Source organism: Habropoda laboriosa, unplaced genomic scaffold (assembly GCF_001263275.1).
Source record: "Habropoda laboriosa isolate 0110345459 unplaced genomic scaffold, ASM126327v1 scaffold197, whole genome shotgun sequence".
NCBI lineage: Eukaryota > Metazoa > Arthropoda > Insecta > Hymenoptera > Apidae > Habropoda > Habropoda laboriosa.
Window position 1 is genome coordinate 281777 of NW_017100305.1, and position 16502 is coordinate 298278.

The window sequence follows — 16502 nt, forward strand, 5'->3', positions numbered from 1 at the left end:
ACAAGCCGACGCCCGGGGCACCGTGTGACGGTATTAATCATAATGCGCGTATTTGCACGCGCGCGCTCACTCGCGCGCATCTAAGCCTGCGTGTCGACGCGCTGACAGTTCGTTTGAACGCAATTAGCGCGCCGCCTGATAGTTGTCGGCTCTCGACACGCTCGCTATCGCCGCTCGCGATCGTCGAATCGAATTAACCGTTTCGTCGCGTCGCGAAACGGTCCAATGCGTCGAGAGGCGCCGCGCCGCGCCGTGCCTCGCCTCCGCAGTTCTTCGCCGTTCTTTTTAATCCTCGCATTTTGCCCCCTTTTTCTGCGTTGACACGGATTGCGATCGAGGGGTGGATCGTCGCCGTGCAACCATGCGCAGGGAGGAGATTCTTTTTATCTTTAAAGCTGAGAAGTCGGTACGTCGATAGGGGTATTCGTAGAACGGATATTTTATTCTATACTTAGTTCCTTTTTTTTTTTAACAATAACCTGCACGACACCTTCGTACGAATTTCAAAGTTGAACCGTACCGATGGTGTTCATTCGTTGAGAAATTATCACAATAAATTGCACGACGAAAGCGGATTCCGCTAGTTTTTACTCCCCTTTTTTCACTTGCTACATGATATCTTGATCGTGGCTGAAGATAATCCCACGTCTTATATGCATAGACTTAGCAGTAATTCTTGAATTTTATTTCTGCCCTGAGCAGAACGACAGGAACATGACTCCGCTCTTTTTTCCGTCTATCAGTGCTAAGCCTCTCTTGCAAATCAGTTCATTCTTGAAAACGACACGGCTGCACCGCGATAATTAAAACGCATATCTCCTTCGCGTAAAAATCTTCACGCTTTTTTCAATATTTCTCAAACTTTAATACAAAACCAAAGAGAGAGAGAGAGAGAGAGAGAAACGATTCCATCCTTCTTGAAAGGCCTCGAAAAGGTGAGGAAAATCGAGCGTACGTAGCTGCGTGAGCTTCGAGACGGGGGTTTGGGGGATGTTGTACGCGCGAAGATGGATCGAAAACGACGCTCGTAACGGCGCGCGGGGCTCAACTTTATGAATATTATTTTCCAGCAGATGTCCCCGACGATAGAAGCTCGTCGACGTTGTCGTCCTCGTTGTTGTAATTAATGACGTCTCGCGAAGGCGGGGGGCGGCGGTGCCACGGAGGCTGGCGAATTCGCCGAAACGAGGAGAGAAAGGAGGCTGTAGAGAATTTTGCGAGGTAACACAGGGACGATAAGGAAGAGGGGTGGGTGTGAAAGCTGGCAAAACCTGCGTGGCTGGATGGCGAACGACAATGCGCGCGCGAATTATCCTGGAATGACGGGGTAGTTTTAAAGGCAGGAAGCCGACATTAGCGCATTGATACTAGCGCGCTGGCGCGCGCCTTCTGCCATCGGTTCGCCAACCATTAATATTACTTAGCTCACCGGCCGAAACTAAGCGAGAATGGATCCGTCGTTTCGCGTGTTTCCGCGATTCTGTTCCGTTCTCACCCTCTCGACACTCTTTTCACCGGCTACTCGGTGTATCGCGCGTGTTTCACTCCGGACTGTGAAGTTTTTTCGGTAAAGTTGAAACTGGGAAAAGAGAGGGAAAAAGGGGAAGCAGGTTTTTCGAGGATCACGACTTCTCTGGCTTATGAGATTTAATTAACCAAACCCGCGGAAAGACAAACGATCCGGGCGACTTTCGCGGCGGAATTCGGGTTCCCGATGTCACGGGGGACTGTACTGCGGGATTACCGGCAACAAATCATCGGGATTAGAACCGGGGAAATGGTGGGCTCTCGAAGCCAGACAGAAAGAGAGAAACTCGGCAGAGATTCGATACAAGGGACGAAAGCGAGGGGGTGAACGAGACGGGGCGTGAGCTCCGTGAGCTTGTAAAATCAAAAGGACAAACAATTAATAACCCCGTTGCCGACGATTAATCAGAATTTAACTCGCAGTTAAATACTCAGACCTTGGTGTACAGCGAGGAGAGGAGCGAGAGACGGTTTGGAAGGGATACGGTCGAAGGGCTACGTTGCACGCGGGATAAACAAAGGTTTACATCAGTGTCAGTCGCAACAAGTCCGAATTCGTCTAGGGTTCTCGGCATGAATATTCACGTTGCTCGCTCGTCCGTCCCTTCCAGCCTCCGTCCGCGCCAATTCCACCCTCTGTATCGCTCTCCGCGCGGGTCTGCCGCGACCATTTGCCACCACCCCCTCGTGCGATATCCATCGAACGGCTAGCAGTCAAAGGCTGAAATCACAATACGCGTTTGTCCGGTTGACGAAGTCGACTCGACCGGTAGAGAGAGTGCCGGGCTCTAAAGCAAATAGAACGAGACGAGCGTGGCGAGGGAGAGACAGGGGTGACGCGTGCGCCAGAGGGGAGCCGCGGAGAGGAGCGAGCCAATGGTCATTGCCTTTGAATTGGAAATTACGTTTCGGGACGGTCAAGTGTCGATTTTCGACCCACGTGTTAACGCCTCGATCAGCCCTTTATACGCGCGTCGTTGCCGTTCGGGATTCACGAGGCGAAGGCGGAGTAAGTAATTGTGTCACTGCGAACGAGTAATGAATTTTCGCGAGAGGAAACCGTGGTAGAGTCGAGCGATTTTTTCAAATTTCACAGATTTTGTCCTTTCGTTTGGTCGAAACGTGGCCCGAATATATTAGTCTCGGTCAAGGTCACTTCTCCTCACAATCCTTAAAATTCCCAATTCCTACAAAAACGCGCAGCACTACTACACAGGGTGTTCCAAATTTCTCCCGTAATTCACACAAGCAGAACACTAAAACCACCCTAAATTCCGAAAAACTTGGCGAAACCTCCAAAATCACCGTAGACTTTCCAATTCCAGTTGCACGGTAGAAAATCTCCTCTCCGTGGCAAAAAGGAACGGGCTATTCCATGGTTGCGAGGGTTGGAGTGGGGGTATTTCGCAGAGCCAGTCGAATGATTTAATCCCCGAATGATGGACGGGCACGTCGCGACGATGATCTGCGTGCCGTGAAGTGACAAGTGGTTAGGATCACGGGGAAACCTCGGTGGCGGATGACGGTGGCTGATGGCGCGCTGTGGCGCGGCCTGGCGCGGGGGTGAAAGGGGCACACCGGGTACCAGAGGGTTGGTCGGCCGGTGGTCGACGTTGGTGTCCTCGTATCGGTGACGGGACGAGCCCGGCTATGCCGGCTGGATGGATTTGAGGACGTCGGGGTTCCGAGGGGGTTCGGCGGGGTAGGTAGGTAGGTAGGGGGGGAGAAAGGGTGGGACGCGGCTCGCGCACCGTACAAATCATGCGGGCATTACGGCGTCACGCGTGGACTCAACCTGTCGCGCGGCCGGAAACTCGACGCGGAACGGTTAATGCTGATTTATCGGACGCAGAACGGTTCCACGAGCCCACCGGCCGCGTTCCGTGGCTGATTTTTCTCATCCGACAGGTATCGAGACATGGATATCTGTCCGAACTACCTAACGCTTCGGGCTAATTTTCTCTAGTGCGTTGGTAACTTTTGTTTCGTTTTCGTCGTGGATTTCGTTTAAGTAGAGAGAGTTGTCCTACCTTTCGAGATGTTTGACAATGTCCTCGTAAGCGGCTCGGCAGTTTTCCCAAACCGTCCCGGACCTGTGGATCATAAAAAATGCGGCACTTGAGAAAGCACGGTGAGACGGAGACGTAGAGAAGAGACACGACCTCGAGAGAGCGAAGAGGTATTCAGGGTTGAACGGAGGAAAAGGTTGATAAGCGAATCGGTTAATTATAAGCCTGCCACGGGACATCCTCGAGAACGAAAGTGGATCCGCGGAGTTGATTAAGAGTCCTCCTCGTTCCGTCTCGTCTTTCGTTTGTCCTTTGATTCGATCTTCTCTGAAACTGAACGTTGCTGCTTTGAAGTTGTGGCTGATTAAAAAAGACGTCGACTGGGACCCTCAGCTTTGGCTAATTTACTCGACACGGGTCAAAGGAAGAGAGAGAGAGAGAGAAAAAAAACACGGTGGAAATCGAAAAAAAGTCACGGAGAAAGATCGAATAATGATTCAAAGGGTAAGGGGGGAGAGTGAGAGAGTAACGTAGCGTGGACGTTCGGGGCGGAAGAAAGTTCCGGTCGCGGAACGAAGGCGGACCAGAAGCGGTGGGAACCGGTCGAGTAGGTCGCCACGACGCGACGCAAGGAGCAACGGCTCGGGGCTGAATTAGAGGGTGGCGATAGAGGGCAACGACGCGGTACACCGGGATGGGGTTGCGTTGAATTAATCATATTCCGGTGTTTGTCGTGCCGCCCCCAGACGTAATCCGTCTTACCTCCCGATCTCTCTCGCTCCTCTGCCACGATAGATTTGCATTTTAATTAAAAGCAAAGCGCTGAAATCATAATGCGAAACGTGCGGCGCCGCCTTCGTCGCGTCATTATACACGTAGCCTCGGAAGGACACGCTCTCTGTTCTAACCGACGCTGGCCCTTTCTGCTCAAGACGAATCGACGTCGCTGCTCCTTTACTTCTCTTCTCCTACGCAGATGCCTCTTTCACTTTCCATCCTTGCATTTTACTCGGCGCAAAATACTCTTGTCTTTTTCACGTTGATCATTGTCGAAGCATCGTCGAATCACGCGTCTAATTGAGAGTACGAATTGGCGAAGCTGGACGATCTAAAATCTCCAAGAATTCGAAAGGGGGACGCAAAACGAAGAAGAGGCTGAAACGGGCTAATGGTGAATAGGACGAGGCTAATTACGGCTGGCGGATGTAATCGAAAATTAAGGCGAGTCTAATGTCCCCGTGGCTGCGAGGAGTTCCAGAACGGGGCGCACCACCGACAGCATCTATTAGAAACGCGTTAACAAATGCCAGGATTAGCCCGGAGACTACCCTCCCTCTGAAACTGGGATCCTTCGATAGACTCGCGTCCGCCTTCGTTTCTCCCTATTCGAACGGCTAAACGGGCGCGCGTAATCCGCGATATACGTCCCGAGACCGCAACGCCTCGAGGATTTACTAGTTTCATTCAACCTGTTCCCTCCGTCGGTTTAAAACGAGGTAAAAGTGCCCTCGAACGAAACACACAACCAGAACTAAATTCGAACAGTTCCCTGGAAAGTTTGTCTACACTTTGCGTTAAAAAAAACACACACACAGAGAGATCTATTTGGTCAGATTTTTCGATCAGTCCTCGCAGCAGCACCAGTCCAGGTTGAAATTTTCGATAAAAAGTGGACGACAGACAGGTCGACGACGGGGTCAAGTCACAGCACGCGGAAGAAGAAGCAGAAGAGGGGTGACTCGGTTGAGGTCGCGCTTGTAACACGAGCCGAGTAAACGACCTAGAAGGAACGCGACGCACCCAAGGAAACGGACTTCGAATGGAGTACGCCACGGGCACGAGGAGGAAGGGGCAAGGAAAGATCAAGCAGTGTCGAGACCCCTCGGATTTCCACGGCTTCGCCGTCTCTTCAAATCCTCTTAAAGTTGTATTCTTTTGGCCTCGCCGGCCCTTCGTTACAACTACCCCGGGACAAGACGAACGCCGCGACTCCAAACCAACTTGAATCGAACCTCCCAAAACGAATCTACACCTTTCACCTCGCAATCTACCTACTCTTTCACTAAATTACGACTCCTGCGGCTAGATGATTCGCTGTGGTTCGCAGTAGTCCCCCAATTGGACCACGAAAAGTAGAAGAATCAATTGTCGAAAGCTTACCTCGCTAGTGCCTCCATGTTGGACATGTTCGGGTTCACTTTGAGGCCCTGCTCGGCGCGCGCCTGAGCCTGCGCCTGCAGGTGATGCGGCAGACTGGCCGGCGACAGGATCGCGGTGTGTCCTGCGCCAGGGTGTCCACCTAGTTGCATGAACTGCATGTGACTCAGGTGCGTGGGCGGGTGGTTGTAGCCGTTCGCGAGCAGCGGCGACTTCTCCATCCTCGGCACGTCTGAAAACAGAATCGAACGATCTACTTTAGCTTCGTCGACCCGCTGTGTGTTGTGGTTAAGTGAGAAAGTGATTCCAAAGATCGCGAATTCGGATTGGATTCGTATACCGCGGCACGACAACTGACAACGAGGTATTAGGGAGGGATGTCCGGTGATATCCCCGCAAATACCACGTGTATATTTGCGGGAGGATTCGGCTGGACGGGATTCCGTGTTTCGAGGTTTCCAAACCAACCATATATCTTCGTCAGCGAGCACGCGTCACGATCTCGGTTAGGGGGACTTGGACGACATTGTATCCCGCTATGGACAAACTTCTCACCTTGGCACAATAGTCGCTGTGTTAGTGTAACACCGGCTAATCCTTCGTCGTTTGCATTTTGGGAATAATGGCGCACTATCGATGGATAGGTGAGGTTTTCCCGATGAAAACGAGCCCAAACACGACTTAATTCGTATTACTTTGCGCTAACAGCAATATACCGGGTGTACTTCGATTTTCGGAGCAAGTTTGGTAAGTTGTCCAAATGACGTCGTGTTTGGACTCGTTTTAATCGGAAAAATCTCTTCTATCCGTTAATAATATACTCACGCATATACAACGAAAAGTTTCTCTACTTCTCTCTACGGTCTTTCACGGTATCGTTCACTCTTCGGCACCATGAAAAGGCACATTAACGAGCTGATGACGCGATTAGCATAAACTTCCAATCCCGAATTCTGTTACCCTAACCCAGAGAGTACCCGTGCATAAAACTGTTGCTCACGAGGTGAGGAGCGAAACGGCAACTTTGTACGAACATGCGAGCAGGCACGGCTCGGCGATTATCGAGGGGCCCGTACCATTTTGAGATTCCAGTCGTGCAAAGATGACGTCGAAGATGATGCTATTGCGAGAGACCGGTGAATTGGGTGGATCGCTGGAGTGAGGGAAGGTGGGAGGGGGTAGGGCAGAAGAGCAGAAAAGAAGGGCGCAACGGGCATGGGGGGTATACGCGTTGCAACGAAAGAGAGAGTGGCGCGGCCAGGCAGAAAGACGGCGAGGGAAGGGGAGCAGAAGGAAGGGGTAGAAAATGAGCGGTGCCTATTCATTACAAATTATCTAAATGGCAGTGATTTCGGCGGACCGGCTGGCCGTTTGACGAGTAAGTGGCGGGTTCGCTAGACAGTGACTGTCGATCCCGCGATTGGCCATCCGGTTCGCGAGCGCCGGCTCGATCGCGGTCAGAATCGTTTGACAACCACTGTGGGACCCGGCCCATGACCGGCCCTAAAATTGGACTTATTACAACTTATAGAGCGCGATTTGAACGCTCCGCTCAATAACATACATTATCCCCAATCCATATGATTTAATGAAATCCCTCTAAACTCTCCACTTAGCCTCAGTACCTTTTCGCGCAGTACCCTTCTTTTTTTTTCCTGCCTCCACCGCCTTCTCCCCCTCCTCCTCCTCTTCTGTGTGTATGTGCCCTTTCGCAGATTGCTACGTGTGTACCAACCGAGGAGAGAAAAGAGCAGTGTTGCACAGAGAGTAGCGAGAGTGAAGGAGAGAGGTGGATAGGTCGACGGGGGACAGAGGAGAGCGAGAAAACGATCGGTGAGAGAAAAAGGGTTAGGGAGAGCCGCGGCGGGACGAAGGGTGGTGAACGAAGGGAGAGCAGCGTGGCACGTTCCGATCACCGTGGATACTTAAAACGCACGTTCCCCAATTTTATAACCCCGACAATAGCTATTTGCCGGTCGTGATACGCTCCGCGTTGTAACGCTGCGACCGATGAAGACGTTTCGACCTGGCTCACCGAAAACCACTGGCGTGGACACATCTATCCTCTGCAAATGGAAATCTTCGCGATCTAGAAGGTCTAGGGAATACCAAGAAAGATCTTCCTGAGATCTCGAAGATGTTTCAGAAATAGAAGGTCTACGACGAACCACGAAAAACGTAGAAGATAGAAATCTAGAAGGTCTAGAAAGATCTAGAAACGTTAAACTTCTTCTTCGTGCAGTTCCGAAGAGCGAACGATTTTGAAGAACGGCAACGAAGAAGAAAGAGGGGGCCGAATCGCGACGAGCAAGCTATAGAGCGAAACGCGAGGGACGATAAAACACAATTTGAGCTAAAGACCGCGCTCCTATAACTTCCCACCCCTGGTCCCGCGCGCGGACGTATACCGCCACCTCCTTGCCCCTCTCGTGGCTGATGAGGTGACAACCCATAATTATACAGACCGCTTTCTGTCTGACCTGACTGCAGTGGCATGCGGAGGAGAGGCCTCCATCATCCTTCCTCCTCCCCCTCGTCCTTTTTACTCTCCCTTCTTCTCCGCCAACCTGAGAGTGTCTTCTTCCTCTTCGCACAGCTTCTCTTCGCCTTGGTCCTCTCGGCAGAGAGAGCCCTTCTGACCGCGCATATTCTCTTCGCTACTCGTGTCCCTCTTTTTCCACTTTGCCCTTCTCTCTCTCTCTCTCTCTCCCCCTTTCTATATCTGCGGATCTCACTTTTTCTCTCGTTACCCCTTATCCTCCCTCTTTGCTCCTTTCATCCGCATGGTTTCTCATCCGAACAGTTGATCCACTGCTCTCTCAGGACTTTGACTTCCCTCGCCGCTTAATAACGATACGCGTGTTTCCTTCGGGTGGAGGTGGAGATGCAGCGAAATCAGCAGTCCGACTCTTTCTCCCTCTCTCTTCTGCTGTGGCAAAGGAAAAGGAAGAAGGAGGAGGAGGAGGAGCAGCCTCTAGCCGCGCGCGTCTCGTGCCCGTAGGAGAAGAGACCACTGCGCTACTTCTTTTCTGGTGTTAATTACAAAACGCGAGAATAAATTGCCGGGCTAAATGAGTGGCCCGTATCTCTCCGAGCCGCGGCCTCCTCCTCGTCACGTCTCTGCGCCCTCTTCCCTGCGCGACGCCCGACGCGACGGACAGATGAATGGAAGGCGAGCCGTCTGCACAGGTGGAATTTGTTATGCACCGCGATCACGCTCTGAATTTCCTTCTCTCCTATCTGCTATCTCGATCTGTTTCGCCGATCTTCGCGAAAATTTACAAAGTCCGGCCGGAACTTTTATAATTACACAGTTCCATGTTTATCGTTTCATTCCCGTTCTAAATTCTACTTCTTTCTACGGCAGCCTTCAAAATTTATTTACATTCTTATTTTCACAGGCAACGATGATAATTTTTCCCATTTCCCCGATAATTTGCCTCGAGGATAAACGGCGTATACCTCTCTATCTCCTCCCTTTGTACGTTTTTCTACCCGGTGGCCTCAAAGACGAAGAAACGGTCCCTTACGCTCGCTCTCCGGTCGAGTGACCACCGAGACGAGGCATCGTGAAATTATTCGGAAAATTTGCCCTTTGTCCACGGGACCTCTGCCTCCCTGACGTTCCCGTCATTGTTCTTACCAAACGACGAAGAAATCGACCATCCTCCTCTCCCTACGCCACACTCGACCACCGTTCTCTGGTGACGCTTGTTATTTACGCTTAGGTATGTATATGTTTACCCTCGACACCGACTCCCTCGAAAACCCTTGGATTTAACCCTCCAACACCGACCCTCCGGCTACGGACGATGACATCGTGGCCCTTTAAGTACCTTCTTCCACGACACCCCTTCTTCCTTCTTCTTCTTCTACCACGACGCGGTGTGCGCGTGCCTTTTCTTCCAGAGACCACGGAAATCGTCCCTTCGCCGTTCCCGATTCTCGCGCCGTTAGCCGAGCATCGTACACGTGCATCCTATCCAACATTGTTTCAGGACGTGTATTGGTACATAAACAGGAGACGGGAAACACAGTTTCGCGCAGGAGGAATCCGGTTTTTCAAGTAATCGAGAGACTCTCTCGAGAGAGAGAAGCAAGGGCCTAGCAGGCAGGCCAGGCCAGGCGAACAGGCAGGAGAGGCAAGCAGACAGGCAGGCGGGCAGCCATCGAGGTAGCTCCCTGCGTCCAGTCTGAAAAGAACCGAGGAGAGAGTGGATGCCATGCCTATGTACACCTCCCTCCTCCTCGCTCCTCCTTCCTCCTCTTCGCTGCTCTTCTTTCCTCGCTTTCCTCTTTCACCACACCCATTCTTCTTAATCGCTCGCTCTCGGGATAGTATCGCTCCGCGTATTGAGACGTAGCTCTCGCTGGCTCTCGCGCGACTCCGCCGCGGACACGGTCAAGTGTTTCGCACAGGTTCGTCGTTTCTTCGTGCAATCTCTGTGGTCAATCGAATTTCGAGAAAATTATTTCCAGTGCCTTTCGTCTTTGATTCCATCTTTCTTCGAGTAACATCGCCTAGCGCCACGAAGGAGTAGAAGAGGCAACGTGCACGTTGGATTATTGAGACGTAGCCTACCGTACGAGGAAGCGACAGAGGCAAAAGTAACATACTACCGATCATTCTTACAGAGTGTAGAAACAACGAGTACTACACGAGTCGAACATCCGAAACCCTCTCTTCCCGGTCCCTTCTCATCTCGTCTCTCGGCAACTTGGACTGGCTGCTGCCTACCACGCGTCTCCTCGCGAAAGAGCAGTCCAGTATTTGTTCTTCCCTGGTCTCCTCGGATACGAGCATCATCCGAGGGCAGTAAACCTTTTGATATATAGTCGAAGGTTTTTAGAGTTCTGTCAGCCACGCCCACAATCAGCCTTAGTATTATTTACACTCCTCGTGGTTTGTAGTCGGTTGTCTCGCATCTTCGTCCCCGTTACCTCCTCACCGCCTCTGTTCATCTTTTTACTCGTTTCGCGCGGGGCTCTTGGTTCGTCTCGTGCGCCCCTTCGGCAACGTCATCCAATAGGTCCTCTTCTTCTCTTCGTCGTTTGTCCTCGACACATCCGTCGTTTTTCCAACCAGCAGAACACACAGCCTTCTGCTCTTCGTCGTTTTCCTTTTTCACCGAGAGATTCGCTCCTCTTTGATGTATTCCACCTACAGGGGCCTGTGCCTCGCTTCGATCCCCTTTCTCGATTCGAGAGAACAGCGATTTTCTCCTCTCTCTCTCTCTCCTCGAGCTTCTTCCGGATCACGGTCTCGGGTACCGCGAATTTATAAAATTAGATACGATCGGTCTTGTGCATCCCCTCTCGCGAAATTATCTATTCCTCGGGAGAACGGCGGGAGAACAGGCGTGTACCCGCGATCGACGTTAGCCTACGGCGTGGATTTCGGATTTCGCCGTGCGTCCACACCGCAACTCCGGCACGCAACTCCACCCGAAGAGAAAGGGACGCATATTTTATTTCCGAAATGATGATGATACGCACGAAACCATCTCCCCCCACCTCCCTCCCTCCCTCCAGCTCTGCCACGGTATCCTTCGGTTTTATCGCGCCGATTCCGCCGCCGGTGAACTCCTTTCTCAGGCCTTTTTGGGAATCCCTTTCGTCCCGGTCACGAACAGTGGCGCCGCGCCGCGCCGATCCATCCTCCCTCGCCTCTTTTGCGCTTCGAGATCTTCCGAGTCTTCGCAACTTTGTTACAGCCTCCTCGACCGTGTTTTCTTGGATCGGAGAAATAACTCGCCAAATAATTCGGAGAAACTCGGAAAATTTTTCCAACACTATCCTATGGTTCGTCGTACAAGTATTATCGGTTGTTTCTCGTGGCGCTTAGAAAAACGAGGGTGGAAAAAGGGGAGAAAGGTTCGCAATGATCGGCGCAGTCGAAAAATCGACGCTCGGGCTAATCTCGAAGGTAAATCTTGGCCGTGGGCTAATCAAAAGCGAGGATCGGGGCCGGCGTGCGTTCACGGGGCCACCGCCGCTACACATCTGCCCCGTTGGCCCTGTGCCGCCGGTGAGAGACGGTTGCAACAGTCCGCCGATACTTTTTCACGTGCTCGTAACATCGGTTAATCCTCTGCATAAACATTGTATTGTATTTCGCCGGGGATGCTCCCATTATATCATATTTTGTTATTAATATCTTCCGACTGGCTGGGCCCAGAAGCCCGGTACGGGGCACTTTTGTGCATCGCCCAAGGATACAGGCTGCCCTGTAGCGGAAAGGACGGGCGATTCGTGACGAGGAAAGAGCAACAGAGACAGCTTTAGAGCAGCGTAAGCTAGAGAGAGGGTGGACAGAGGAGAGAGAGTGTGTGCGTGGTTGGTGAAAAAGAGAGGTGGAGACGCTCGATATACCGGTTTCCTTTATCGCAACAATGCCTACCGGGGATTTTTATTATCCGCCGATCCTTAGGCTACGTCGATTTCGCACGACCCCGAGAAAACCGTTTCCGCTCGAATCTCTATACTTCACCACGAATACAGTTCAGAGTTTACAATCTCTCTCTCTCTCTCTTTCGTGCAACCGATTTCGCCACGCGGCGTTAAACGTTTCACGAGAGAACTTTCCACCAACGAGAGCACGACGAGTAAGCCTGCGCGTGTTGTTACACGCTGCCGCGCGCCGCCACGAATATCGAGTGTCGATTTAAAGCGCGCGCTTATGTTTGCGCGTGTGCATGTGTGCATGTATCGGAGGTATATTGTAACAGAACGTGAGTGCTTTTCAGGCTGAACGACAAGATCGGAAATGAAAAGAAAATAAATAACGCGGCAAAAAACCGCGGCTCGTTTGCGTGGGTACACGAGTAACCAGGACCTTTGACATGTGTCCCTGTAAACGAGGCAACCGGCCCGGTCCCGGGCTGCCCTCCAAAGTAGACATTTGCCCGGGAACGAGGGCAGAGAGAGAGAGAGAGAGGTTTCCGGACCGGTTCGAAAACAACCCACCGCGATTCGTGGTGTCGGTTTTCATTTCCCTCGCGCTTTTTTCCGCGTTTTATTCCTCCCACACCCCCGCCCGTCGGTTTTACACCCCTGTCGCGTCTGTGTAGGCGCGCGAGTGCGTGCGTTTTGATTTCTTCCCCGGAGCAACGCACGTGCGCAGTTCCGCGGCCGCGTTTGTTCGTCACGTGGTAGAGGACTCCCGGTGGAAATTATAAAAATACTGGAACGAGCGAATAGAGCGCGCTCGCCGCGCGGACAAGGCGGCCCGCTCGTTGATTCGCGAGTTAATTGAGCGGTGCGGCACTCACCGGCCGCTAACGAGTAAATTGTTGACTACCAGCGTCGCCCGGTGCCGAGTGAACACCAGTCAACCAGCCAGCTACCCGACCAGCCCCTCTGCCCCCCTTCTGGAATCGCCTGGCCGCAATGGCCGGCAAATTAGTACAGATTTTTGAAGCAATTAGCCTCGGTTTTAACCGCAGGAAATTGCCGTCACTCGCCTAAAAAGCCTGCCTACGCTGCTCCCTCTCTCTGGCTCTCTCTCGTGTGTTTGTAAGCGGGACACTTCGTGATCTATCTTCTTCATCGAGGCAATTCGAAAGCTCGGATCGAATCGAACGAGAGATGATGCATACACGACACTCTGCGGACATATATATATATTACTTGGACGCCTAATCTCGACGAGAGGAACGAAACGATCGATGAAACAACGTGTGCAACGTGGCAATTAAATCGTACTAAAACCGTTGTCCCGCGAGCGACCGTCGAGCCGCGTTTTATGGCTCGCGAGAGCAGCGCGTAGGACGCGCGTCAGCTTGCCCGCTGCCTCTGGGGCGATCTTTTATGCACGAGCAGCCGTTCGCATTGCAATTGGACGAGCATAACCGTGTTTTCGATCGTCGAGTATAATCGTACAGGGTGGGAGTGAGTGCGTGTACAGTATCGAAAGGGAAAAATAGAGGGGGGGGAGATCGTACAACTTTGTCGCTTGTATTTTTCGCGTGAATTTCCGAGGTTAAGCTAAGGAACCACGGGACGACGCTAAGGGAAACGAAACTCACGGTGCCCCGTGTTGAACGCGTGTACAGGGAACACGGCTCAGCTACTCCCTGCAGCGAGAGACAGCCGAGCCTACTTTTTCTCCCGCGTCGCCGCTTAACGTCTTCATTTGGCCGAGGCATGCCAGTGTTTCGTTACGAGGCAAAAACCAGGCGAAACGCGAAAATTCCCCGAGCCCCGGCTGATTTACGGCGGCGTGCCACGCAGAACGATGTTGCGCCGCAACCAGCGGGTTTAATTCACCGGAGTTTTGTTACTCTGTTGCCTTCTCCGCGAGAACCCGCTCCTCTCATCCTCCCGCTCTCTCTACCCTTGTCTTCGAACACTCTGTTTTTCGCCTCTGCTCGTAGCCTCTACCTAACCAAGAGTAATCTCGAAAACACCGTGAATTATTCCAGGTGAATGTAAAAGTCGGCGTATAAACGATGAAAACGTGAAAACGATCGCGTCGTTTTTGCCCCTGTGTCACGGCAACCCGTACACACTGCGATAATCTCTACGGACGTTATTATCGCTTTAATCGCGAGGATTATTTCACTCTCGCGTCAAATCTCCGGGGCAACTCGGTTTTGGCTTCGGTTTCGTCCTCCCTCGCACCCTCGTACTCTCGCTAATTTCTGACCGCAGGGTGAAAATTCCACGTAAGCCAGTGGTTCTCGTCGCTTCGCTACCGATTTCCTATCTCCGCTAACCCCCAAACTCGTCGTAACGAGGCACAACCTCTGCAGAGGGACCACGCGTGCAGTTCTCTCGATTTTCAAGTGGAGATTCATCCCTTACCGCGATTCGTTAATTACTTCGCGCGGACACGCGATCCAGCTCGCTGTTTTCGACCGCAAATTCGCGGTTTTCCCCTCTGTAGCTAGATAGCTAGCTAGGCTGCTGAGTTTTCGTGGAACAACGAGGATCGTTGGAGAAAGGCAGGGAGCGGATGGAAAGCGTGAAAATTGTCGCTGGGGAAAAAGGTTGTTATCGAAGAGAGAGAGAGAGAGAGAGAGAACCGTGTTGCGATATCGAAGCAACGTCGAGGCCACCTATTAACCAGGTTTTATTAGTACACGAGCCAGCCGCGTTGGCTGACCTACGAGCGGCAACAGTTAATCAATGCTTTTATGAGCATTCGCTCGCCGATACAGCGTCGTTGCAGCCGCGACACCACCCACCCACCCACTCTCGGGGACGCCCCTCTCTTGTATCCGCCCGGACAGCCGCCTCCCTTCCTCCCCCAGCGGCAACGCGATTCGCGAACCGCGACACGTCGCGTTTCTATCCACGATCCGACGCTCCGAAATGGGAACGTGGCGTCCCTTGTCTCATTCGTACCGGGTTTAATGGAGCGATTTCGAGCTGATGAACCTGTTCTATTGTCCTTTCTCGGGAGAGGAAATAGAGCGGCTGTTGGCCGGCAGTTAGACTTGGCATGTTCATTCTTCCGACTTACGATATATCGCGACCTCTTGAGAAACGTGTCGCAAGTGAAAAATTTCTATTTTATGTGAGTGAATCGAGGTGACCAAATTTTTGCGGTAATTAAGAAACTTTCTTCTCCTTCTCCTAAAAACTGAAAAAGTGTGATAAGACGAGAGATGAAAGTCATCTGTACGAGAACGAAGGTTGTTTAAAAACCATCTCAGTTAACGACCCCGCGATATTTCTTCCGCAGACTGTACACAACACGCCCGACCACCGGCTGTTGCTCGCAATCTCCCCCTACCCCCCGGCACAAGAAGAGAAATTCATCGTTGGGCGCGTAAACGCGGATGCTTGGATAATTTACTTAGTTTGAGCATTAATATACGTTTCGCCGTGCATTAGGTCATATAATATAAATTGCGGCCGGCCAATTTGATTAATGCTATTTCGGTAATCGATGCATTAAATAATTACGCCCAGAGTGGGAGGAGGGAGAGAGGAGGAGGCGGAAGAGGGGCGTGCATGGAACGCACACGAACGGGCTCCGACGTTAGCCGATAGTCATTAGTTTATTACGCAGGCTAGCTTAGTAGTTCCAGCTCCGGGAATAGTTTCATCGAAAAACGATCGGGGCCGTAAGCCGCGAACCAGACCAAAAGGCGCGAGCCTAGTGGCTTTCCCATCCACCAGACACCGACACAGACTCTCGATTCGACTCTCTTTCTCACTCGTGCTCTCTCTGGTGCACGCGTCGCTAACCTAAGCAACCCCTTCACAACACACACACAGTTTTCTCTTTTTTTTCTCCCCTCTCTCTCTCTCTCTCTCTGTCTATGGTCTTCTCTACCCCATCCCCTCAGGCTGTTTATTTTTCTCATCGGTTTTAATTTTGTAGAGACAACATAGATGCGTATCGGCCGATCCGCGGTGTGCACCACGCGTATACACGTCCATTGTGCCGGCCATTGTGCCCGCCACGTCCCGAATGGATGTTACGCCGCCGCTATCGGGATCGGATCTCGCTCGTTGAGTTTATTAATTGCGTTATGGCAAGTGGCGCTCGCCTACCGGTCCAAATTGAAAAAAATCCCGTTTACGCGAGCCAACGCCGCTCTCCTGTGGTTCACGTGTACGTGTTGCTTTCGCCTCTGCTCTCTCGCTACTTCGTCAAGACTTCGTACTTTCCGTTTTTAACATATTCTTCCTCCACTTTTTCTTTCCTTCTTTTCTTTCGCCGGAGAAGCGTGGCTGCTGCACAAGTTTCTTACCGGCAGATTCGCCGGGGAACTTGTAATAAATTGATAAAGGCGTAAGGAGAGGCTCGAACGAGGTAATTTTTAAGGTTAGCAATTGTGCAGGAGGAGAGTGGAT

General features: G+C 51.9%; 1 protein-coding gene across 1 annotated transcript in view; it reads right to left on the reverse strand.

Moving 5' to 3' along the window:
• The window catches only part of LOC108573987 (dachshund homolog 2), a 177281-nt gene that overhangs the window by 92043 nt on the left and 68736 nt on the right, over positions 1-16502 (reverse strand). The window contains exons 3-4 of the mRNA XM_017936483.1: positions 5697-5925; positions 3558-3620 (exon numbers count right to left, since the gene is read on the reverse strand). Coding sequence (XP_017791972.1) covers positions 3558-3620; positions 5697-5925 — 292 coding nt within the window. The remainder of the gene's footprint in view (positions 1-3557; positions 3621-5696; positions 5926-16502) is intronic.